General features: G+C 28.6%; 1 protein-coding gene across 1 annotated transcript; it reads right to left on the bottom strand.

Annotated features, from left to right (window-relative positions):
- Positions 1–786: 786 nt before the first annotated feature.
- LOC129972694 (homeobox protein MSX-3-like) lies at positions 787–23,482 on the bottom strand. Its single transcript, XM_056086921.1, has 4 exons — positions 22,999–23,482; positions 10,638–10,741; positions 8,474–8,568; positions 787–1,021 (listed from the first exon to the last, which is right to left on the bottom strand). The coding sequence occupies exons 1-4, from the start codon at positions 23,480–23,482 to the stop codon at positions 787–789; spliced, it is 918 nt and encodes a 305-aa protein (XP_055942896.1).
- Between the last annotated feature and the right edge of the window lie 2,272 nt (positions 23,483–25,754).

Below are 25,754 nucleotides of genomic sequence, written 5' to 3'. Positions count from 1 at the left end.
TATACAAGTTCAGAAATCAAATAAAAATAGTGAGACTTCTGCAGATTATTTTCTTCGTCGTTATACTGAAGACTCCAAAACGTCTTTTAAAAATATTGCCTGAACATATCGATCAGCTTTTAACTTAGAAAAAAGTTCTTCTTAAAAGGATGCATGAAACTTAATTAGTTTTAAAAAATGGCCGATTTTTTCAATTTAGTTTAGCAAAATTATAACATCAATTGGGGAATAGACTTCAGAATAATATAGAATGCTTTCTATATGATGTAATAAAAAAAAATTGGACATAGCAAATTTTTTTTAAATATTTTTTTATGTTATCATTGCCACTTTTAAAAAAGGCTGTTAATTTTTTGCATTTATATTTTCAAATTCAATCAAAATACTTTATAATTACATAAAAAAAATCCCAGGGAAACTTTACAAAGAAACGAAATTAGCTAGAATCTGATTATTATACACAAGTTCACTTTTCAGTGATTCTAAAAAAATCCTCTTCTAAATTTTTCGCAGAATTATTTAATTTATAATTTAATGAATTTGAATAAACAATTCATATCATTTTATTAAGCAATCATTAATTTTTTTCTTGTTGTGAATTTCATTTGAGGTGTTGAATATTCAGAACAGAAGGAAAGAAAATTCGTATTTCGGCAATATCACAATTCAGCTCAACGCTAATTCATTTTTCATGGATTTCTAAAGCATTTCATCATTTCTGTTGATGATGTGAGTTAAAACACGATTAACAGAATTACATATATACAGCAGCAACGACAACTTTTTTCACTTATCGTCCAGCGATTTGTTGTCGTCAAGGTCTGGCGGTGCAGTTCCGTTGTCACTGACTGGCGTCCTCGTGATGTCAATGTTGTCACCAAGTGCCGCAGACGATAGCTGGCAGTATGAGGTGCTGAGGAAGGGCGCGAAGGCATGGGCAGATGGAAGATAATGAGCTGGCCAGAGTCCTTGCCTGTGAGCGATTTTCATGCGAGCTGTCAGCTGTTTCTTCCACTTCGTTCTAGAGAAATAAGCAGAAAGGAGTTAAACATACCACTGGATTATAAGAAAATCACTGGTAATACAAAAAAAGGTACAAAGTTCAAGTTTCGTAAAAGTTACGCAACAATTTTTATAGCTTAACATTTTACTTTTTAGTGCAAGACATAGAGAAGAAATATCATAATCGTCAAAAATAATTAGAATTTCACGGGGTTCCCCTTTTTTTTCTCATATACATAGTACAGAGAAAATATAATAATCGTCAAAAAATCCAAACTCGATATTTTGCCGAATCTCCATGTTCTAGACCTTCCTGAGTTCGAAAATCACATTTTTGGAAAATGCCTGTCTGTCTGTAACAAAAAAAGTCTCAAAAACGGTTTTTTCTAGACAGAAGAAATTTGGTATAGTACTCTCTTTATACCAAATTTATAGATTTTTATCAAATTTTGAACAAAATTCGTTCAAAGGAAATTTGTCTGTCGTATTATTCGAATATAATTTTACACGATTAACTACAAACTTAAAAGAGATAAATTAGATGAATAAAATTCGGCACACAAGTTTAACATCTATAGTGTAGGCAACTTTTAAACTTTGAACCAAATCCAAAGAAAGATTGTCCGTCTGTCGATCTCTACTTTCAGAAACATTTAAATGCGATAATTCAAAATCGCACATACTTGAATATATCAGATTTGCTATGGTATTTTGTGACTTCAAGTGTAATTTTTTTATCAAGATTTTGTTTTAGTTGGTTGGGGAAAACATGTATAAAACACAAATATGATTTTCGATAAGATTAATCGCATGCGAGATTGATTGCCAAATAACTCATCAAGGATTACACAATAGATTCAGTAAAAATGTTATATTCGCTCCAATGGTAAATACTTCGTAACTATTGTACGATAATGCCATTAAAGGCGCTCTCTGGCATAACACTTTTATTAGAGAGTATGAGATTTATTTGAGTTTGAGAAATATATATTTGATATTATATCTGTCTCTGAACATGATAACTCAAATCCTCTTTGAGATATATGGATGAAATTCGGTATGTGAACTTTGGATCTAATTTGTAAATTTCTGTCAAATTTTGAACGAAATTCACATGGAGAAAGTCTGTCTGTCCAGCTGTCTATCAGGATATGAATGAACACGATAACTGCAAAATTCAGCGAGCTAGATAGATAAATATTGTAACACAGATTCAGCATTTAAAATGTACATTATAATAAAATTTTGAACCAAATCTATAGTGATCTTGTGACTACAGCTGTAACTCTACGCAATATTCTGGTTTTGATCAGTTGGGATAAAGGCGTCCCAAATATATATTCATTAAATATATATTTATATTTAATTCAATTCATATATATTCATTAAATATATATTCATGTTCAATTCAATTCATATATATTCATGTTCAATTCAATTCATATTATTCATTAAATATATATATATCCATGTTCAAATCGTTTCATATATATTTGTAGAGAATTGAGATGAGTGAGGATAGAACCTGGGACCTTGTGGTTCGCAGTCCAGTTAAATGACCCCAATACAAAAGCAATTGCTCTTTTAACGTAGCTGTTCACTGGCTTACTACAGACTCTCCCTCCAGTGAGTCGGAGGTGAGACGAATGATATGGCTGTTGAGTGGTGATGTAGTAGCTGTTGATTCTAATGCGCCTGTACCCACTCGACTAGCGCCAAGCGTTATGGCGAGCGTGTGTGGGTGAGTGGTTGCTGTTGCGTGTAGTGTGTCTGACGGCTTTGTGTTCCTGAGCCTTTTTGTATTGCTGCGTCAAGTGAGTCAGACGACTTTGGTTTGCTGTGGGTAGATGGCGCCACAACAGCTGTACGAAGGTTGAAGGATCATCGTCCGAGGCCACCAATGTGGCGGATTGTTATGAGTGAGTACAGAACCTGCAACCTTGAGGTTCGCAGTCCAGTAACATGACCACAATACAAAAGCAATTGCTCGTGCAGCGTAGTTGTTAACTGGATTATAAGCTTTCACTACATATTAATTAAATATATATTCATATTTAATCAATTCATTAAATATATATTTCTTTAATATTCATTAAATATATATTTCTTTAATATTCATTAAATATATATTTTTTAGATTAAGTAAAAATATTAGATGCACACTTATATTTCGCAACATTTCTCGTTATTTCGTTTATCTCTATTTCGTAACTATTGTTCGCCAATGGCATTTGCGGCCTTACTCAAAACACACAGTTTTAGGAAGGGGGGGATAAGACGAAATCTAATTATTGGAGAGTATGAGTGAAACTTCCGGAAAGGTTATTCTCGATTATTTTTTTCTTGTTAAATGCTAGGAAAATCATGTAAAGATAATCTCTGCACAATATACCATGCATGCAATAAAATACGTCTTTATACAGACAGTCATATCTCGATAAATTATCACTTGTAAAGACATGTAATGACTATATAATCAGAATAAATTAGCTAATCAAGGTTTGATAAATACTTTATTTAATGGATAAAAATTTTAAGAAATTAATAAGGATAGATAATAGGAAAAAAAATCTTGAATTTGGGAAAATTGCACCTGGAATTAGTTATATATTATGGTATAGCTTTAGTTGCATTTGATCAAACAAAAAGGATCAAAGAATCAATATAAGCACAATATTTTTGAATCAAGATGAAGAAAACAAGCACAATAACGAAAATATTTTCATTTATTTAAAAACAAAGAAGTAACTCTTCTTAATTTTTACATTATAAGTCAGAACTAAATATAATTCCAGCTCAAATTATTGTAATTTATAAACTTAAGAAATGACATTTTAGAAGTGTTAATTCTAATGTAAAGAGAAAAAAAAACATTCTTTTTGACTTTAAAACATAAATATGAGAAAAGATGCAATTAAGAGAAAGAATAAAAAGGGCAAAAGTATTTTACAAAATAATTTATTTTACCTGATTTTCGATAAAGAATAGATTTGGATGCAAAAATAATCACCATCATAGAGAATTTTAATTAACAAAAGGGATTCAAATATCATAAGAAAAAAGAATTGAAGATTTAACTGTTCTTTGTTTTTTCATTATAATATTTTTCATCGAAGACATGAAAAATAATTTTGTTTTTTCAGTAAGTAAAACTCACAAATTTATTATTTCCTTACAAGCTTTATTTTTCAAGAAATTATAATAAAAGCTTTTAATAGGTGATGGGAAAGCATTAAATCACTCATCCAGTTTTTATTCTAGCTTAATAAGGTCTCACTTGTGACTCAAAAGAAGCTCATTTGGAGAAGTATTAAGCACGTGATAGAAGTGGCGTTGCTCAGAATTTTTTGGGTACAATACACTTCGGAGTATCCGGCTCAGTTTTTTTTTTTTTTCAACGTAATTAAATGAGGAAGGCATAGGCTATTAAGCCATTGTATCAAAGACTTTTTCAAAACCTAAAAACTAAATTTGAACTCTTGGACAGATATGAAAAGGGTTACTTTTTCGTATCTGCGCAATTATTTATCAGCGAAAAATGAGTTGAGCCAATTGAGCCAATTTTCTTAAGAAATGGGCCTACGATTTGCGGTTAATGTTTTGTTTATGTTCCCTGCATTTAAATTGGGCATTGCATAATTTATGTTAAAATGTGAACAGTTTATATCCTTTAACTTACTTTTTCTCTAATAAATCCTTGAAACTATATAAATATATATAAACTACCAGTACAGAGCCTTCTATTTTAACTTGATACGTTATCTTTAGCTGCTTCTATGATTCACCTGGCCGCGGCTTTGTCCACATTGAGATAAATGGAGGGCTTAGTACTCAATAAGAAGTTAAAAAAATACGTATGATTACAATGGGTTTTGGATAAAAACTTTGTCTTCTTATCGGCGGGCAAAGAAATAAATTCATAGAATTCTGGCCTATCCGGGTTTTTTTGCTATCCGGGCAGTCCTTCTACCACATTAGGCCGGATACTCAGGAGTGCATTGTAATATTTTAAAAAAAAAAAAAAAAAACGCAGCCATAAAAAAAAAAAAAAATTTACACCACGAAAGTAATTTTACCGTTTAAAAAAATATTTTTTTAAAACTAAAACTGTAATATCAATTAAATTAGACGATTTTTAAAAACCACTATTAGCTAATTTTTTCGGTAAGTTATTAGTATGTATTACATTAGTAGTGCATATTACATTCTCAAACGCAGATTTTAATGAGCGTTTTGAAACAAATAATTTTCGAATCACTCGCTCTTGATATTATTACTTGCCTTCTCGTTACCTAAAATTGCTGTTGTCCAAATTTTACCATTCTTGCATTCATTAGTGATTGATTTATTTCTCACTTTTGGACATCATTAAATCTCTACTGTCTACAAGCCAATAAAGACCTTATAAATATTACATACCATTTAAAAGCATCATAAAAGTAAAAATAAAATCGAAGAAAATAGATTAAATGAAAATTTTGATGTATCCTTGTACTAAATAATACTTCCTTATTTCAAAATCCTTTGCATTAATGTTTTAAAAAAATTATAACAATTGAAGTAAAGATGACACAGAAATGAAATTAGGAGCGTTGAAATAGTGAAATTTTGAATTTTTAAATGATATAAAAATATTTTGTCTGAAGAATTTCCATCAAAGTTATTGTAGAAGAAAGCAAAATTTTGTTTAATTTCCAATTAATTGAATATTTAAATAATTTTTGTACTTTGAAAAGATTATAGTATACCTTCGACCCAGCTATTTAGGAGGAGATTTAAAACATGCACGTATACGCATACACTCAACCCCCCGGGGGGGACACCTCGAAATGACATGCTTCCGATATGGTGGTTGGATCTCGCCACCCTGGTGGGTACATAAATAGGTGGGGGATCTGGCTCCTCCCATCGATGACGGGACGTACTTCTTTCGGGAAGGGTTGTACTGTGGCCGGTTATGGCCCTTAAGACTCAACCACAGTCCCTCCAATGTTGCTGTTGCGGCAGTCCGGTCATTCAGTTTTCTTTATCCGTGTGCCTTCTGGCGGGTCGGAGAGTCAGTGACTATGACTACACATACATTCAACTACAATTATTTTTATTTATATCAATTAAAGCTCATAAACATTTAAGCTTAATATTTTCTGTCATTAACACTCCGAACATTCTATTTCAAATATAGGTGATCAAAGTATGCTAGGTTCCAAAAAAATATATTTACCCATTTTTCATAAGACACTCTGAATACACGATATATTTTTCGAGAACTGATATATCTAGCTATGTACGGAAAGAATTTATTTTTATTACAAATAAAAGATTAATTGTTTAGTTAATCACCACAAAACCTTCAATAAATCTTCCTAATACTTTAGCAAATATAATTAAAATCAGTATCACTTATAATATAATAAATATTTATACTAAAGATTATAACTATCGCATGTCAGAATTTTTAATTAAAAAAAATTCGTTTATACAAATTAGTAGAATAATAATACATAAATTAGAACAAATATTTGCAACTCTGTCTGCATCTATTTGTTCTATAAGTATGTAAGAAAAAAATGAAACACATATAATTCAAAGTCATAGAGTTTTAATATCAATCCTTATTAATTACTGCTTTTAAGCTTTTTAAAAGTGCTGTAAATAGATGTTAAGGATTTTGTGTATGGGATTTCGTTCAAATCCACCAAGGGATATGGAATTGTATAAATATATTGGAAAATCCGTTTGTTTGCTATTTTAAAATAAAACAGGAAAAATCTGTTGTATGCAAGAGCTTTAAAATTCTCCAAACGATTTTTAAAAACTGCAGAAAAATAATTATTTTCATATTTAAAATTTTTTAAGAATGATGCAAGATTTAACTAAACAATGTGAATGACAGCTTAAATATGTGTTTGTAGCATGGAATATGAAATCATTTATTTTGAGCAAAAATTTGTATCTCCAACAATTGTTAAATACAAGGAGCCAAGATTATTTAAGAATATATCTTACCAATACTCTAGAAATTTTATTTTCAGTTTTCTAAGCAAATCTTGGGTGCAAATTATGTTATTTACACGAACAATAATACTGCGCATGCGCAATGGGAAATTTTTTAATTATGTGTCATGAAATCTTCGCTAAATCAATGCGCCATGATATTCATAAGCAAAATTTGAAAAAAATAAGTTACTTAATAATTCACATTTCTATAAACCGCCCACACACACACGCACACATGCACACACGCATACACACAACACACATACAAAATTCAGTTTCAGGGGATAACATACTCTGTAGTTCCATTTAAAAAGATTTAAAAATTTAAGAAAGTAATACTGGTCTTACATTTAAAAATTTTCTTTATCAATAAAGAAAGAAGAATAAGAAGAAAGAAGGAATCAATGAAAAGCTAAATTAAAAAACCAACAGAAGTGGTTTTCCGAAGTTTTTTTAAATTCTCTGTAATAAAGGTGCTATCCCAGGTCAAAGTGTTTTTGAGTTACCATAGTCGCCGACAGACAGACAGATATTTTCGAAAGATATATTTTTCGGATTTAGGGATGTCTGAAACGTGGGGATTCATCAAAATATGGAGTTCGAATTTTTAATGATTACAATACTTTCACTTTACTTCGTAATGAGACAGCGAAAAGGTTAACGCCAAGAACACTGAAATTAAATAATAGGACTGCAGTTACAAAAATCTTATAAATAATATCTTCATTTGAAAACTTTTTAAAATAGGCAAATAAATAAATAAAAGCATTTGTTTTAACGTTCGTAATTTAATTAAACATTCTCATATAAATCTATAATACTATGCTCTTGATATAGAGTTGCTGATAGCTATCTTTTTTTATTCGCATTCAAATACATTGAAACAGGGCAGAATGGATATACGAAAGATATCGTACAGTAGATGAAGAAAAAAAAATTTATTTCTGTACCTGGAGACAATAAAAGCAATGATAAGAAAAAATACATATATAAAATTAATTAAAATGCGATTTCAGGAGTATTTATAATCATTAGCAACAGAATAAAAGAAAAACACATATCGTTCTTAAATCTTAACAATCTCTATCTTTTTTTGATTTCGTGTGAAAAATATATTATATAAAATCGTATTATAAAAATAGAAATAAACACCGCAATTATTAAATAGTTAAATGACAAAATGTATGTTATTTTAGAATTAATAAAAAATTTTTTAAATGAATGAAAATAAATTCATCACATATTAATAAAATTTACTTGAAATGATATTACATCTTTATTCTAAAGCAAATGATTTTAAAACAAAGATAATATCTATCATTATTGCTGCCATAGAAGTAATTCCATTATTTGAATATGCTATAAAATTTTTAAAAGATGAAATGTCGTTATATTAATATTTCCTAAATACGTCTACATAAAAATGAATTAAAAAAAACCTGTATAGTTACAAGCTGCAGGATAATTTATTTACCTTCTATTTTGGAACCACGTTTTGATTTGTACTTCTGTGAGATTTAGAGCAGCGGATAGTTCCATCCTTTTACTGACACTCAGGTACTTGTCAATCTGAAAATAAAAGTCGAAAGCAATGAATGTCAGTTGAAACCAAAGCAAATACAGTTACAGTTCATACAAAGTTTACAGTTTCAGCCTGAAAAGTTATATTAAATTTAAATTGATTTTTTTATGCAGTAAAAAAAAGAATAATGAATACTACTAAAGTTTCCGAAGTAATTTTTATTTAATATTATCACACAACTTAAATAAAACTGTTTACATCAAATAAAAGATTATAAAAAAACAAATCATAGAATAAATGTGGTATGCTAAACATATCCTCAGTTACAAAAAAATCGTTTGCATAATGGCTTTCGTTTTAAAATAAGAAAACAATCGGAATAATTCCACATAAAATAGATTCAATTCAATAAAACATAAATTAAAAAATTCAGAATTTTTCCACTTATTTTTTATTTTTTTATTTTTAAATAATTTTCTATAAGAGGAAATTCTTTTTCGAATAAATTGTATGAAGAAATTCGGGTTGCTGATCTTATATAATTTGCTTGATATTGAATAATTGAAAGTGGTAATCGTAAAGACAGATTATATATAAAATAATTTATGATTATTTTATTTTTTATTTATGAAATAATAAATTTATTGAGTAATTCTCTTTAAGTTAAAGAGAAAGTTAAAAGTCTCGTATTTTTAATCCAAAAATGTTTTCTTTTATCTTTTTTCTCAATATTCAATATGATTTTATTTAAATTATTTAGAAGTATAAAAAAATCCGTTATATTGCACTTTTTTTTTTCCTTGAAAAACAAACTTAAAAATATTTCAAGAATATTTTTCGAAATGGTTCAACTAAAATGATTTACAAAATTTAAATTATGAAAGTTTTTAAAATCAATTATGAAAGTTTTAAAATTAATTATGAATCATTTATGAAAACAAAAAAATAATAGAAAGTTCTATATCACTCAGCAATTTAGTTTAGCAAATAACTACAAACAATAATTCGAGAACAATTGACTTTTGCGCATTCAACAGCAAAACTCAATTTTTAACTTCGAAAAAAATATCTGGTGCATGACGGAAACAAGAACTTCTTGGCAACGACCTCTTCTGTTAAACATACTATAACTTAAGATTTTCTTAGCAAATAATTAGTCCGTATTTGGCTAGGATACTATGCACCACATGCTGTCTGCCGATACATAACTGTAAAATTCGAAAAAATAAATTCTTATAAATAAAGACATATTCTAATCAAAATTTCGAATCTACTGACGAATCAATTTAAAAAAAAATTACTGTCACTATGTAGTTGCGTCATACAGTATAATGATTGTATCAGTATATATAATCAAATCTTGCTTAAGGAACATCTTGCATAATGACAGCTTCGTAGAATGAGCAAAATAAAATGTAAAAAAAGTGACTCGCTTAGAGAGCAATGCTTTGCAAAACGAATGACGATGAGACTCCGTGACGTCACATGCTGTACTGGCCTGTACTCTCTGTGTCGAATTCTTGTTCGAAGAGAGCCCTTATAGCTGGTTACATGGAAGAAATTTTAGTCGGATTGAGTTGTCGAACGCGACTCTGAAGGTTTGAACAAGTGTCTTTCTTCTATCTTGTAGTTATATCTGAAGTATAACGGAAATAATAATTCTTTGTTTCTTAAATATTCTAGCAATGTATATGATACTTTATACAACAATTTTCGTTAGTTAATCAGTGACGATCAGATCTAAGATAATGTTGGCAGGATGTCATCTAGATGGACACATCTTCTAGTTAAATATATTTGTCATAACCAATGTTTTGGAAACCCATATTTATTTCTTTGAATATATTGATAAATATTTCTAGGCATTTATTTTTTCAGTAAATCAAAATGCAGAATATGCATGTACATTCCATTATTTAAGATAATCATGTTTGGTTTTATTTATAAAGTTTTGTTCCGTCAACCTTTCAGGTTCTACACTATTAAGAGCAGGGTACATATTCTTAGCACTTACAGAACAGAATTTTCTACACTATGTGATGATTTTCAGATGGAAATCATATACTATAATTGAAGTAGAACAAAAAAATAAATAAATAAACTCATTGAAATGTACCTTGAATTCTGCTTCTAATCTTTCCAGCTGTTTTGCACTGTAAGCTTGCCTGGGTTTCCTTTCTACACCTGGTTTCCTAGGTCTTCTACCTGAAGGTTTTGGTGCTAAAATTAAAAAAAAAAAAAAAAATTGTGTCTATCTTCAAAGTAGAAATTGAAAATGCATCACACATCTTGAATTTCAAAAATTTAAGATGTTTTCTACATTTCTTAGTGAATATATAGAACGAAATTTTTCTCATCGTTTATTCTAAGATATTTATTATTATTAAATGGCACAAGATATTTAAATCGCGCAATGGAGAAAAAGTATCTTTCAGATTTAAATAACAGGGCGAAAACTGAGACGTCACCTCTTCCTTAAAAAATGTTTTAATATCTAAGTTTATTTTATTTTAATTTATACAGAAACAATTTCAAATGCATGGAATAAAAAATCGTGTTTTATCACATTTGTAGTATTTTACACTCTACTGAATTAATTTGTCAACAAAATGCTGCTTAGAGATGTATATTTGCATCCGTGCAATTTTTGTTCCTTTTAAAATTACTTTTGAATGATTTGATGATTAATCAATAATATTTAATAAATATTTAATAACCAATAATATTTATTAAATTTTTAAGCAATTAAGTATTTATAATAGTGAAATCCTGACAATAACAATTAACATATTTAAATTAATTCATTTATATATTTAAAATAATTAGGAAAATCAAAACCAAATCTCCAGTCCTAACCATTATACCATGTTCGAGAATTTTTATTTCAAATCAAAGCTCATGATCTCAATAGCTAAGCTTCCATTCTATTTTTTAATTTCTACTATACGAAATATACAAAAGAAAATATCGCAACCATCAAAAAATTCCAACTCTCGAATTTGATAAATCTCCATGTTTCAAACCCAGCATTCCAGCGATTAATCGTTAAAGATTACACGTTAATGGGTTCTTTCGTAATAATTGTTTGTCAGTAACATGCAGTTAATAACTCACAAGTATCGATTTTCTTTAATTATATAATTGAAAGATAATTAAAGAGAAATATAATTGATAATTGAAATATTATAAGGAGATAATTGAAATATTATCTCCTTATATAATTAAAATATTATAAGGGGAATTGAAATATTATATCCTTAAAGATATAATTGAAATATTATAAGGGGCTTATTATATGGGTACCCAGATTCACAACTCAGTGCCATCAAATTGCGAAAATTTTGTCTGTTATTTATCAACCTAATTCTTTAACATGATAGAAATGTTTTAACTTTATTAAAGATCCATAATTTTTGAAAAACAAAGAAGCAAAATCTAAAATGTAATGGAATTTAATAATTAATTTTGGAAATTGAAAATTTTTTATTTAATGGTTTTTATGGATCAAATCTCACTCGTTTTAATACGTAATTGTTTAATTCTATATAAACTGATTTTATGATGTTTAATTTTTTTATCTCTATTTTATTTATTTATTTTATTATGAAAATGCTCATATAATCTATTCTTTTCTTTTATATTAAATTATCATCAATTTCTAATTTTCATTTAGAAGCTTAATATTTGAAACAGAGCAAAAGTAAAATATTTCTATCGGCTGTGTAATCAAAAAATAAGTTTTGTTTATGAAATCTTTCCCTGGAGAACTCAGTCCTTTCATAACTTTCTGAAGTTTGGTCCGGGATTTAGTGACGATAAAGTCAGTTTATTTGTTTTACCTTACCAGATATGTATTTAATTTTCACCGAGTTGAAACAGCAACGAATTCAACAAAAACATAACTCAAAGAATCTGACATCGTTTTATAGTAATAATATAATATGATTCAGAAATTATCAAAGAAATAATAAATCATAGCTAATGAAAGATTTGTGTTCTATATTGAAATAAGGGAAATTAGATAGATTTTTTTTATAGATTTTAAGGAAAACTTTATGGATTTTAAGAGACAAAAAGATGATTTACTGTCAACACTAATAATATAACCGTTTTACTTGAAAGCAATAAAAGCATTGATCCCTGAAATATGGACTTTCAGTCAGAATAGGAAAAATTTGTGTCACAATTACAATGTTAGCACATAAGCATTTATTCCTCTAGCAATAGATATCGATTGAAATAATACATGCTCTGTTAATAGACGAATTACAAATGTCTCGTTTACGAAAGTTTGTTTCTGTAATGTTATTTTTTGGAACAAATGAAAATCTCAAATTTTTCTGCTCAAATTTTAGCTAGTGGAATTAATCATATACTCTATAATTATAGTTTAAATTTGCTTTATTAAACTTACTTGTTCACAAAGAAAACTCATAAAGATCATCCATGTAAAGGTTATCTACACATGGATTTTCTGAAACCAATTTATATAACTATTTCTCGGACCAGTCACCAACTCGCAAGAATGCCTTATTGTTAATTTCAATAATTACATCTACTGACCTCTCAGGACAATAATTCTTAATTCTACTACACAACACTTTAAGCAGCAATTGGACGAATTTTCCAAGACATTACAGTACTACCCATTCTGTTGCGTGTCCAATTTTTCCCCTTCTTGGCAAGCCAAGTACTTCAAAACGAGTCACATAAAGTTTGTAGCATTTATGAAGTGGAAAGGACTGTATAAGCTATTTAGCGGAAACAGATATCGGTGTCGCTCGGCTGGCAACGAGGTTAATTACTTTACAAGCATCCCAGGAAGCTTTAAAGAGTCCTACCAGAAGGTAATTAAATGACCCCTGGTCAATTGCTCATGGAAGTAAAGCTATTAGTGGAGAATTCTTCCAAGTTTAAGACGGACAACGGGAAAAGGGTGCTCTCTGGAAGAGTACGTGACTTAATTGTTTATTTCTCTTCCTGTCCACTATCCACGATGCTTTAATTCTAAGATTCGAGAATATTCTTAATGGACCTCTAAGTTTGGAATAAGCTTTAGTAGTTTAGGAAAGTTTTAACCTCGGGTTTTGGTGATATTGCGCTTGATGTCCGAGCAATTAAGTTCTGCCATCCTTCATGGACACTGTCAATTATTTCCTGGAAACAACTTTAGATGTGTTATTGTAAATTCTTAAGTTTTCCAATTAAGTTTAGAAAGAATAATTGGATGCATTATTTCAATGCGGTCTTTTTCATTTTTTGTAATATTAAGTGCTAGCATGTATTTCAATCATTTTTTTTCACTTTAAAAAGGCATTTATTGAGAAAAATTGGTACAATATATTTACATATATCAATCAAAACATTTTCTACTACTTTTTTCTATTTTCGTCCAATAACAGACTTATACAAAAGTCCAATACAATTTTTTTTTTTTTTTTGTCCCCCATGCCGCTCTTTGTCATTGACATCGAAATCATCCCTCGTAAATTATTGAAACCAAAACCGAGAATTGGGATATCGGTTGGATATGATCACCATGAGTTTCTAAAAGAATCTAATGAATTTCGGCAGCAGACTTCTTCAAATCGAACAAAAAAAAGCAATGAATGTCGAAAATGTAATTTGGTGCGATCCATGATTTGGGTTTTTATACATTTAATTTATACATTTACATGTTTACCAATAGATGTCGCTGATTAAAATACATGCAAGGATCTAATAATTTTTACTCAGAGGACTTCTTTTAAATATTGAACGTGAACAATATTGAAATTTTATTCATAATGTTATTAATGTTCTGAGAATATTTCATATTCAGAATTAAATTAATCAAATTTCGTACTTTTTAATTATTCACATATTATACATTTATTTTGTAAACAGATGATTTCGTGTAAATTATTATTTTCGTAGTCAGTCTTTAATGACACTCTTTTTAAAGACAATCTTCAAAGCAGCTTAAGTTTACAACAATTTCGGCTCTAAATTGGCGAGTTAAAAAAAGAAAGGGAGAAAAAAAAAAAAAAAAAAAAAAGGTCTTGAAAACTTAAGTGGTATTTTATCACCTTCACTCTTAGTAAATTTTCCTAATTTCATGAAGAAATATAGGAATATTTAGATGCTTTGTATACCGGAGTTAGCATGAAACTAGTGAGTGAATTAAGCGATGAGCGAATGGATCTCCGAGTTTTAATTTCACGTTTGCTTTTCTCTATTATTTTATAGCTGGGATCACACCTCTTTATTAAATAAGATTCTGTTTGCTTATTTGTGTTAAATCCACATTTGTGGAACCTGCAAAGTTTATTTCATCTCTCTTTTTTGCGTGTGAATTTACATATTGTTTCTTTAATATGCCACCTGCTACCACTAAAGTAATTACAACAAATACCTTGCAAATATTAAATAATAAAATTTACAAAAAGAAATCTATGCAATGCTATTGATTATTTTTCACTAATAATTCCTGTTATATTACCATTGGAAGATTTTTGATATTGGAATTCATATATTTTGAAATAAGGCTTAGTTTTTTCGTTTAGTTTTATAGGCCTATTTTCCATTTTAAATCAGATTTTTCTCTTTTTGAGTGCTTCTCAGTTTCAGTTAGTTTCTATCAAACGATATAGATAGTTTCGAAAGTATGCATTATTACTTTAAATATTTCTTCAAATGTGGCAAACAATAGCTGAAACATCGCGAAAATATTTCAATGGAAGTTATACTTGTGTGACATCAATGGATAATGCGTTTAGAATGATTAAAAAATACTAAACACTTAGAACTAAATCTAAGAAAATTGTTTTAAAGAACAAAATTATATCGAAACATTAGCAAACAGTTATAAACAGGTAGATACAAAATTAAGCAATCGAATTAAGCTTTAGAAGGCGATTCAGTTAACTTCAACCCTCCTTACTAGAGAATACCAGTATACTCATTTCTTATTTGATTAATAACGGTACGTTTTACACAAACATACCATATAAATTATAGTTCCTTTCTTTAAAATGAAAATCATTTCAATGAATACTGTTACAGATCATTCATCTTGTGGGTGCTCGATGAGAAATCCAACCCCAGCAGCAAAAGATCGTTGGCCAACCATCGCCCCACGGAACGAGGGAGATTGGGGCGAGATCGGAGGCGATCTCGCCCCGACATTGGTCATGTCCCCCGGCGGTTCGCCGCGCGATGGTCGCCCCGACTTGTTTTCGACGAATTTGCCGATCCTTTGGCGACTTGTTATTATCACGGGCGACGTTATACCAAGCATTTCGCGACCTGTTTTATCAATGGGCGACCCAATACCAATCATTTCCCGATGTGTTTTAACAATCGGCGACCCAATACCAATCATTTCCCCATGTGTTTTAGCAATGGGCGACCCAATACCAATCATTTCCCCATGTGTTTTAACAATCGGCGACCCAATACCAATCATTTCCCCATGTGTTTTAGCAATGGGCGACCCAATACCAATCATTTCCCCATGTATTTTAGCAATGGGCAACCAAATGCCAATCAATAGGCAATTTATTTCTGAACACTTGCTGGTGTCAAATTGAAATATTAGTTTAATGGTTATTCAATTTTCTCAAACTCTAGAAACTAGTGTCATAATATTTAAAACTATCATACTTTCAAAATTTTGTCAAAAGCCTGAAAATACGAGATATTTTGAATAGTTTACTTTTCTTTTTTACCTATTAATAATAGTGTTTGTTATTTATTTTGATAAATTTAAAATTCCATAAAATACTTGTTTTCGATAAAAATTCATGGAAAATGTCATTCTAACAATTCTTCCAACTTTTTTTTAACTATTATTATAGCATAGATTTTACCACAATTTTACCCTATAAAATGTTTAAATGACATTTTTTTACTGTTCTTTAAAAAAAATAAATGTTAAAATTATCTGAAATAATTTTAAATTTGATCCCCTGAACATCTATCTACATATAAGATTTATTTCCTTCATTGATATTTCCTATTTATTTTCATTGTTTAATGCATGGGAAGAAATGTTAACATAATCATAGTTTCAATTATATAATTAATCAGTATGATTTTAACTGATATTAGAAATTTAAAAGTAGATGTATTATATATATTGCCTATATCATTTGTTTTTAAAAGCTATTTTATAAAAATTCGAAACAGAAAAATATATAATTCCTATTAAATATATATATATATATATATATATTTACTATACACACTTTTATATTGCTTAATGTGAGCAATAAACAAATAATTCCTAAAGAATAATGAATAAAACACAAATTCCTATTTTAACACCCTAAAATTTAATGCATTGGTTAAAAATAGTTTAAAACACTAAATTATATAATTCCTATTATATGTTTCTTCAATAGAAAACATTTTACAAGCACAAATTAATAAGTGACTTCAAATTTCTAATATTTTCATAATTTATGTTTAGTGAGGTTTAGATTTGTAACAAAATAACCAAATTTGATCTATGTTAAACTCCGTATATTTCACAAATATGTTTCATAAAAATTCCATGCACAAAAATGTAACGCTTCTTTCAATTTTACTGATTCTATTTACTATTAACTTTACAAAATTACTTCATGAAGAAATTTTATACCTCATTATAAATTTTAGTGTTAGCTAACGTCCAATAGATAACATTTTACAAGCACAAAATAATAATTTACTTCAAATTTCTAATATTTTTTTTATTATCTATGATTAGTTTGGTTTTATGGCACAAGAATTAAATTTGATCTTTGATTAACACTGAATATTTCTCAAAAATTCCATACACAAAAATGCAGCACTTCTTTCAATTCTACAAAATTCCTTATATTTACTATTAACATGCAAAGTTTCTTCAAGTTGTAGAAATTTTACACATTATAAATGTTAGTGTTGGTTGATGTCCAACATACAACATTTTACAAGCACAAATTAATAATTTACTTCAAATTTCTAATATTTTCTTGATCTATATTTAGTTGTTTGGTTTTGTAGCACAAGAACCAAATTTAATTAATGATTAACACTGAATATTTCACAAAAATTCCATACCCAAACATGGAACACTTCTTCCCCTTATAGGAAATTTTATTTACTATTAATTTACAGAGTTACTTCATATTGCATTAATTTTAAACCTCATTATAAATGTTAGTGTTAGCTAATATTCAATAAACAACAATTTACAAGCACAAACTTACTTCTTATTTAATAACTTACTTCAAATTTCTAATATTTTCATAATTTATGTTTAGTGAGGTTTAGATTTGTGGCAAAATAACCAAATTTGATCTATGATTAACTCTGAATATTTGAAAAATATGTTTCACAAAAATTCCATGCACAAAAATACAACACTTCTTTCACTTATACGAAATCTTATTATTAACTTACAAAATTACTTTATTATTATTAACTTACAAAGTTACTTTATGGTGTAGAAATTTTATACCTTATTACAAATGTTAGTGTTAGCTAATGTCCAATTGATAACATTTTACAAGCACAAATTAACAATTTACTTAAAATTTCTAATTTTTTTTAAAATCTATGATTAGTTTGGTTTTGTTTCATGGCACAAGAACCAAATTTGATCTATGATTAACTCTGAATATTTTACAAAAACTCCATACCTAAAAATGTAAACACTACTTACAATTATACAAAATTTCTTTAGACAAATATTTTTTTAATTATTATTTTCCCCTCTTTATTTTTAGGAGAAAAGAAAAACAACTATGCAAAACAATTTATTTACAAAGACCTTCATTAAATAATATTTTAGAAATACAAAGTAAAATAATAATTTACTTGAAATTTTTTACTGAATTTTCTGTAATGACTTATACACCCAAGCAAAATCCTGAAACTATGACTTATAATTTAGAAGAATAAATAATATTGACACAAAGTAATTTATAAAAAATTTATTTATTATGTAATACTTGAAGAGTTTGAAATTTCTAAAAATCCACACACATTTATATAAATATTCTATATATGTATAACTGAATCTTCAGCTACATATAAAAAATTATACATTTATTTATACATTTCATTTTTCCTTTTTGCTGAACCTAGAAAACAATTATAATAGTAATTGAGATTTCGTTTCATTTAAAAGTACAAATAAAACATTTGTTGACAAGTGGAGATGAGTAATTAACAAGCAAAAGTCTTATAGAACTTCATAAGCATAATATTTTTGTTCTGATACTGGACTGTGTAAGCAAACTTTATAATAATGTTTAGGATAATAAAGAAAAAAAAAACTCAAACTAATGGGAGTAAAATTTATGTTACTGTTATATGAAATGCGAAATACTTTGAAACTATTCATATAAGAGAACTCAAAAGTGCCAGCATAATCTCAAGTTTTAAAGTTTTTTTTTTTGAAGTTTAACTCAACTTAACATTCTGCTAAACTTTTTTTTAGCCTCATGTCAAAATAAAAATAATTACACAAATGTTATTTCAATACCAAAATATAAAAATGTTTTTTAATACTTTATTAAACTTCTTTCATAGAAAAATTGTAAATGAAAAGGAAAATTAACTAAGCTAAATAGAATTAAAATCACTTGAATTGTCAGTCTGAAAAAATAATGAGGTTGCCATTAAAAAAAATTATTCAAATTATATAGAAAAATAAAATTTGTACAAAACAAAATTTATGCCTTTCTAATTAAGGCAAATAAGTTTTCAGATAAAAAAATCAGAAATTAAAATTTACCTACTTGTCATTCAAGCCTATCACATTGCAACATTTTGAAGTTTTACTACATTTTTCACGAAAAGACATTACATATTTTGGCACTTAAACACATACATCTGATAAATCCTTGATTGCTTCCACTGCTCTGAGTAATTGCAACTGACCAGAGAGAAATTTTCTGATTTGGAATATCTTCAATTCTAAACAAGTTCTTAGGATATAAAGTGAATTGGGACATATAATTGTTTTAAATTTCCTTCTGATGTTCCAAGTAGGTAGAAACCATACTCCGTCACATTAATTATAACTTCCAATATTTTGCTCTTTCTTGAAGTCAGGAATAGAAACTTGCACAGTAGTTTCCAAAAAAATAGTGAGAAATTTTTTTTTTGTTTATATTTATAGATCAATTTTAAAATTTATTTTATCTTTAATTGCATTTTCAGTTTTGAAACAAAGGTTGCACAAAATTTTTATTTCATTGAATGAGAGATGTATTTCATACTTTGCCAGGTTATCATTTGGCATTCTATAGAATGCTTAGAAAATGTATGAAATACAAATTGTTTCATACATTACTGGCTTGTTTTACGCATTATATACAATGCTTGGCCATTCTATAGAATACTGGATTTCATATTTGCTGGTAATACATATAAAGAATTATACATATACTTTTCTTCAAGTTCACTCTTCTTTTTGCAGATTTGATGAACCTAAAAAACATATTCCTTAATTAGAATAATGATTGAGCTTTCACTTCTTTTAAAAGTACAAATAAAATATTTGTTGACAATTGGAGATATGTAATTAAGGAGTAAAATAGATATATAGAACTTCATAAGCTTGATAATGTTTTCAATCTGATAAAACTATATAGGCAAATATTATAATAATGTTTAGGACAATAGAGAAAAATAATATAAACTAATGGGTGTAAAATTTATGTTACTATTTTATGAAAGGTGAAATAATTATAAACTATTCACATAAGAGTATTCAAATATAACTACATAATTGCAAGTTTTAAAGATTTTTTTTTTTTTTTTTGAAATTTACAATAAATATATTCTGCTAATCTATTTTTTTAGCCTTATGTCGAAATAAAAATAATAACACAAATGTTATTGCAAAACCAAAACATAAGAACGCAATTTACTATTTTTTAAAAAACTTTTTTCATTAGAAATTGTTGTTAACAAAAGGAAAGGCATTGTAAATGAAATGGAAAAATATCTGCAATAATTTAAGAACAGACAAAAAAAAAAAAAAAAAAAAAAAGATAGGAAATAAAATTACTTGAAAAGAATACAAACAAGAAAAGAAATGATAATCGTAGCTTACGCCTAACGCTAATAATATCACGTGCAACTCCATGTTAAGCAACGAGTTCAAACGGCTTCAACAAAAATAATCTTTTTTATTCACTATTTAGAATAAATAATATATTATTTACAAATATATAATAATAAAAACTTTACACTTACCAAGTTTCTTGAAATGACAGTATGCGTTGCTGGTTGAATTTCAAAATCCAATACACGCCAGGTGATTCATGGGAAATTTCTAAAATATGTTCGCATAGCGCCACCTAGGAAAAGCAACTTTCCCGACATCGAGGCGACTATGGGCCGATTGCTTTGAGCCGGTCTTTTTCACTAAGTCGCCGTAGGAGTTCGCCCCGATGAAAAAGCGATCTTCAGAGGCGACAGAAAAAAATATGGTCAAAATCCGATGTCGCGCCAATGCAAAGGTGACATTGGCAAAATACGGGCGGCGTATATCAGATGGCTGCGATGCTTGGCCAATCGTTTAGCGACTTCTCTTGCTGCTTGGGAACAAACTCGTTACGAATAGCGGTGCATTATTCATTAATTAAGGTAGATACAAAATTATAAAAGAAAAAAAAACAAGAATCAGAGATAGCAAAACAGAGCTCGAGTAAGCACAAAGACATCACTTATAGAAATTAACGTCACACTATAGCAGCCAGCAAATCTATATACTTATAATAAAGCTCAATGTGTGTGTGTGTGTGTTGGCGCTCTACAGGCCAGGTCATTTGACATACAGCTACCAAATTTGGTACATGTATACCTTAGAGGTCGGGAATGTGCACCTGGGGTCCCTTTTTTTGAAATTTTAATTAGAATTTTAATTATTAATTAAAAACTAACTTTCCCGCCAAAACAATCTTCCATTTTCCCCACCGCCAACTTTTCCGCCAAAATAATCTTCCATTTTCCCCAACGCCAAATGATTTAGGCTTTAGTTCTTTTTTTCTCCCAACAGTAATGAGGCTAGGGTTGAGAGTTTTCGGCGGATTATTTCAAACGATTCTGTTTATTTTCTTAATGTTTAATGCATTTAAAATTAAACGTTGTTAATTAATCCATGTTTTAGATTCATTCTGAAGTACTTTTGAATTAAAATAACACAGAATAAAGGAAATTAAAAATGTATAATCTGCATAGCGTCACCCCAACTGGCGTAGAAAAATTCACGCATTTGCGTTATCGTAAAAGGCGAAGAAAATTCACGCATGCGCACTGTGTTCTGATTGTTGGCATGGCAACCATTATCAACGGATGATTTAAATTACTTTTAGGTTAGTTGTATGCTTTTGTAAGTAAATTGTATTTATGTTAGTTATATATTTTTTGTATATGCTTATAGTTTTAAGTACATCGTTTTTTAAGTAGTTTTTTTAAACCTGTTTTCGACCGATTATTTTAAACGATTCATTTTATTTTCTTAGTGTTTGATGCATTTAAAATGAAACATTGTTAATGAATCGATCTGTTCATGATGAATCTGAGAAAATTTTGTTGACAAATTCTTGAGATATTACATAAATTAAGAAAGATATTCTTTAGTGCCCATAAAGTTTAAACGCTCAGTGACTCTATTATCAGTAATCATATTATTAAAAAAAATGCTTTGTTTCAGTAAAAAAATATTATTATATTAATTGCAGATTCATCATTTACACTTTAATTTAAAGCATAAATTCTACGGGAGCTAACAGAAAATTTGAGAGATACATATCACGTTATGACTGAAGGCCTTTATAATATTATGAGTGAATTATATGACTATCAAAATGTGAAGTTTTAAAATATTTTGCTGAAGAATCTATTAAAGTTGGAATTGCATAAAATATTAAATTATTAAAATTTTAGCGAACATTAAGATCGGCGAACCGGCTGGTCGCCAAAGGCGGCTAGTATATAATAAATCTAGCTATCTAGCATAGCATAAAGTGCTAAGTATAAAGCAATAGAAGAACTCTCTTCGCAATCAAAATTCCAAAGATAGAGTTCTCTTTATTAACTTCATTCACGTTAGTCTACTTGTAATACAGATTTTCTGACACAGCATTGAAAAATTAAAAATCAGTATATCTTGTGTCCTAAAAGAGATTTCGCCTATAATAACAGGAAATTTTCGTCACTAAAATCACTAAATAATCCCTAAATTTGAGGTTTCTTTTCTTTTTCAGTGTACATTCAATATCCATTAAAACATTTGTAAAACTCCCTCTAAAACTAACTGTTCAAGAAACAAAATTTCAAATTCGTAACAATATCAAAATTTCTAATTCAATGTTTGATTTTTTTTTCCAAAGCTAAAGAATGAAAGATACTCTTATTTAAATTTATCTTTAAACATAATTTTAAGATATTAAAAGACTTTTTCAAATTTTTAAATAGAATGATTTAGACGAAAGAAAGAAACGGAAACACACCTGACAATGTGAAAAATGGAGGTCTTCCTAACCACGTGCCATAATTGCTGAGAGCAGATGCTGCAGTGGTGACGGCATAGTTTGGAAAAGAGGTCCCCGCCTGATGATGAGGAGCTACATCCCCTTGAGGGTGGTGTGGAATGTGAGCTCCAGATTCCAGACCCAGGGCTGGAGCCAGATACCCTAGAGTCAACGAAGTTGCATCTGACCTCGATGGATATAGTGGACTGGGGTGGAAGGCCACAGGCGTTGGCCTCACGCATACAGGTGGCCTTGGAAGAGGAAAATGTCCATCCTCTTTCATGCGGTTAGCTCTGGCTGCTGCTCGCAAGAGGATGGCAGAAGTTGGAAGATTGGCGAGATTACTGCTACGACCGTTGCTGGTGTTGCCAGTGCTGCCAGAAAGAATGTCATCGATTGAAAATTTGTGCTGAGGTTGTGGTGAATGGGAATTCATTGATTCCAATTGCTTCTCGGTCGTCATGTCTTCCTCTTGAAGCTTGAGGTCCATGGGGGAGAGCTTGCCCACTTGTTGGAAGTAAGCTCGCGCCGTCATTCGGGAAGCTAAAAATGAAACAGAAAAAATAGTAAGACATAAGAAAAAAAGGCATGAATTATTTTCCACGACCTTTTTAGGGTTCATTTTACTAAATTTAATTGCAGTATAAGTCTACTTTTATGTGCCCATCTTTAATATTTTCTCATTGTTTACAACACTTATATTACTGATTTCCTCATGTTTCCTATATTCATTATGAATTAAATACCTCAACTTTATGCTTATATCGGTCTCATAATGTCGGTCTGGTGGTAACTAACTGAAACGCTTCTAGTAATCATAACTCATCCATGGTGAATTGATTAAAATAATTTCGATAATCTTTATAAGCTTGAAAGACTTAAGAAATAAGAGCTTGCGTAAGAAACCCATTTTGCGTCACATATTTCGATGAGACATTATAACTATGTTTTCCATTTGGAATAAAATTTTATTAATACTGTAGATACAAGATGTAATGCTAAAATTTTTTACATTAATATGCAAAGAAGAAACTTATGTTACATCTTAGACAATTCTATGCCCATATTAAGAGAAACAACCAAATTAAAAGAATATTTTAACTGCTAACCAAAGGGTACTTATACAAGGGCTAGAAAATAGTTAAACAATTAATTTTCATTGAATATATTGAATATATTATACAAATAATGTGTATTTCCCCAGAGTATTTTTAGTGATTTTCCACTCTTTATAATTAGCCCAGATTTCTTCTGGTTCCTTTAAAAGTGAAAAAGTAGTGTTATTCAGTAAGTTATGGAAAAGGAAAAGTAATGGAAATTAGCTTTTATATAAAAAATATAAAAAAAACTAAGAATATAGGAAGAAGTTCTTGTTTTTCTTTCTTACAGTTTTCTTGTGAGGTTCAGACAGTATAATCGAATTAGATCGAACCATTAAAAAATTCAAAAGAAAATGGCTCATTCGTTGAAATTTAAACTTCATCCTTATATAAATGTTGGAATTTTTTTCAAAAATATTTTTGTTATATATCCATAATTTTTAAAATATGTTTTTTATTATAATTATTTCATTGGGATGAAAAATAAAAAGTAATAAATCGGCACAATGAAATATTTACGACTGAATGTTCTTCTTCGATGGAGTATATTTCAACGCGAAATTTAAAAAAGAAAAGGCTCATTTTGTGGGTGAATTAGATAAATTCTAACATGAAAAATATTTTATGATATGATACTGAGATGAAACATTAATCCTTAAAATATCTATATTCAAACTCTATTTAGATGATATCATGATTATTAGATATGTAGTTCTTTTTATATTTTAATAAATTATAAACAAATAATTTTTTGAATACGATATACATCCAGCCTCTGCTCAGCATTTATTATTCAATTACAAATATTTTTAATATTCTCATTTAATGAAAAATGAATTATTTAATTGATTGAACTTCATTTAGCTTTTTTGTTCTTAACTAAATGTGAGCAAAACTTGTAACGTGATCAATATCTGTAGTGAAGGTTAAAGTTATCATACCAAATGAGTTCCATAAATGATTCTATAATTAATTAGATAGATAATTGCAGTTCACTAAATTTTTCTATCTATTTCAAATTTATTAATTTAAAATGATAAAATCCTTTGAATCATGTCTATCAGAGTTTCTCGGAAAATTATAAATTGAACCAAACGATTTTTAAAAACTCAAAGAGCTAAGTTTTCAGAAATCAAATAATTTTGAAAGAATAATTCAAAATTTAGTTAAATAATGTGAATGGCAACATAAATATATGTTTATAATTTAGAATATGAAGGCAGTCAATGTTGAGTTTCAATCTATATTGAACATTAGAATGCAGCTGAGCAACACTTATCAATTTTTAAGAAGCAGAAAATTTCAAAACAATTTTCAAGTTAAAAGAAACTTTTTTTCATAAGATAAAATAAATCTAATTTAAATATTTCTCTTTCTTATATTTTGATTACTTTTAATTTAGCTTATTAGTTTGCACTTCTAGAAGGAACAAAAAAATAGCGTTTTAGCTCGATTTATGTAGAAAATTGATGTATGAAACATGATATGAAAAAAAGTGAAAGATTTGGGGCCTATTAAGAGATGTTACTGCCATGTTGAATTAGTTACTATTGAGATTCAATAACTTAATTGATAGAATCAATATAAATTACAATAAAAATAATTTCCACCACTATTTTTTAGCTAAATTCCAAG

The sequence above is a fragment of the Argiope bruennichi genome, chromosome 1 (assembly GCF_947563725.1).
Source record: "Argiope bruennichi chromosome 1, qqArgBrue1.1, whole genome shotgun sequence".
Taxonomy (NCBI): Eukaryota; Metazoa; Arthropoda; class Arachnida; order Araneae; family Araneidae; genus Argiope; species Argiope bruennichi.
Note: the sequence above shows the minus strand (reverse complement) of the source record. Positions and strands in the feature narration are given on the sequence as shown.

Coding starts and splice junctions, on each gene's coding strand:
- LOC129972694 (XM_056086921.1), bottom strand. CDS start 23,482: ATGACGACCGAGAAGCAATTGGAATCAATGAATTCCCATTCACCACAA. Junction 10,742..22,998: donor TCCATTTTTCACATTGTCAG/GTGTGTTTCCGT, acceptor TTTTAATTTTAG/CACCAAAACCTTCAGGTAGA. Junction 1,022..8,473: donor ACGTGGTTCCAAAATAGAAG/GTAAATAAATTA, acceptor TTATTTCTCTAG/AACGAAGTGGAAGAAACAGC.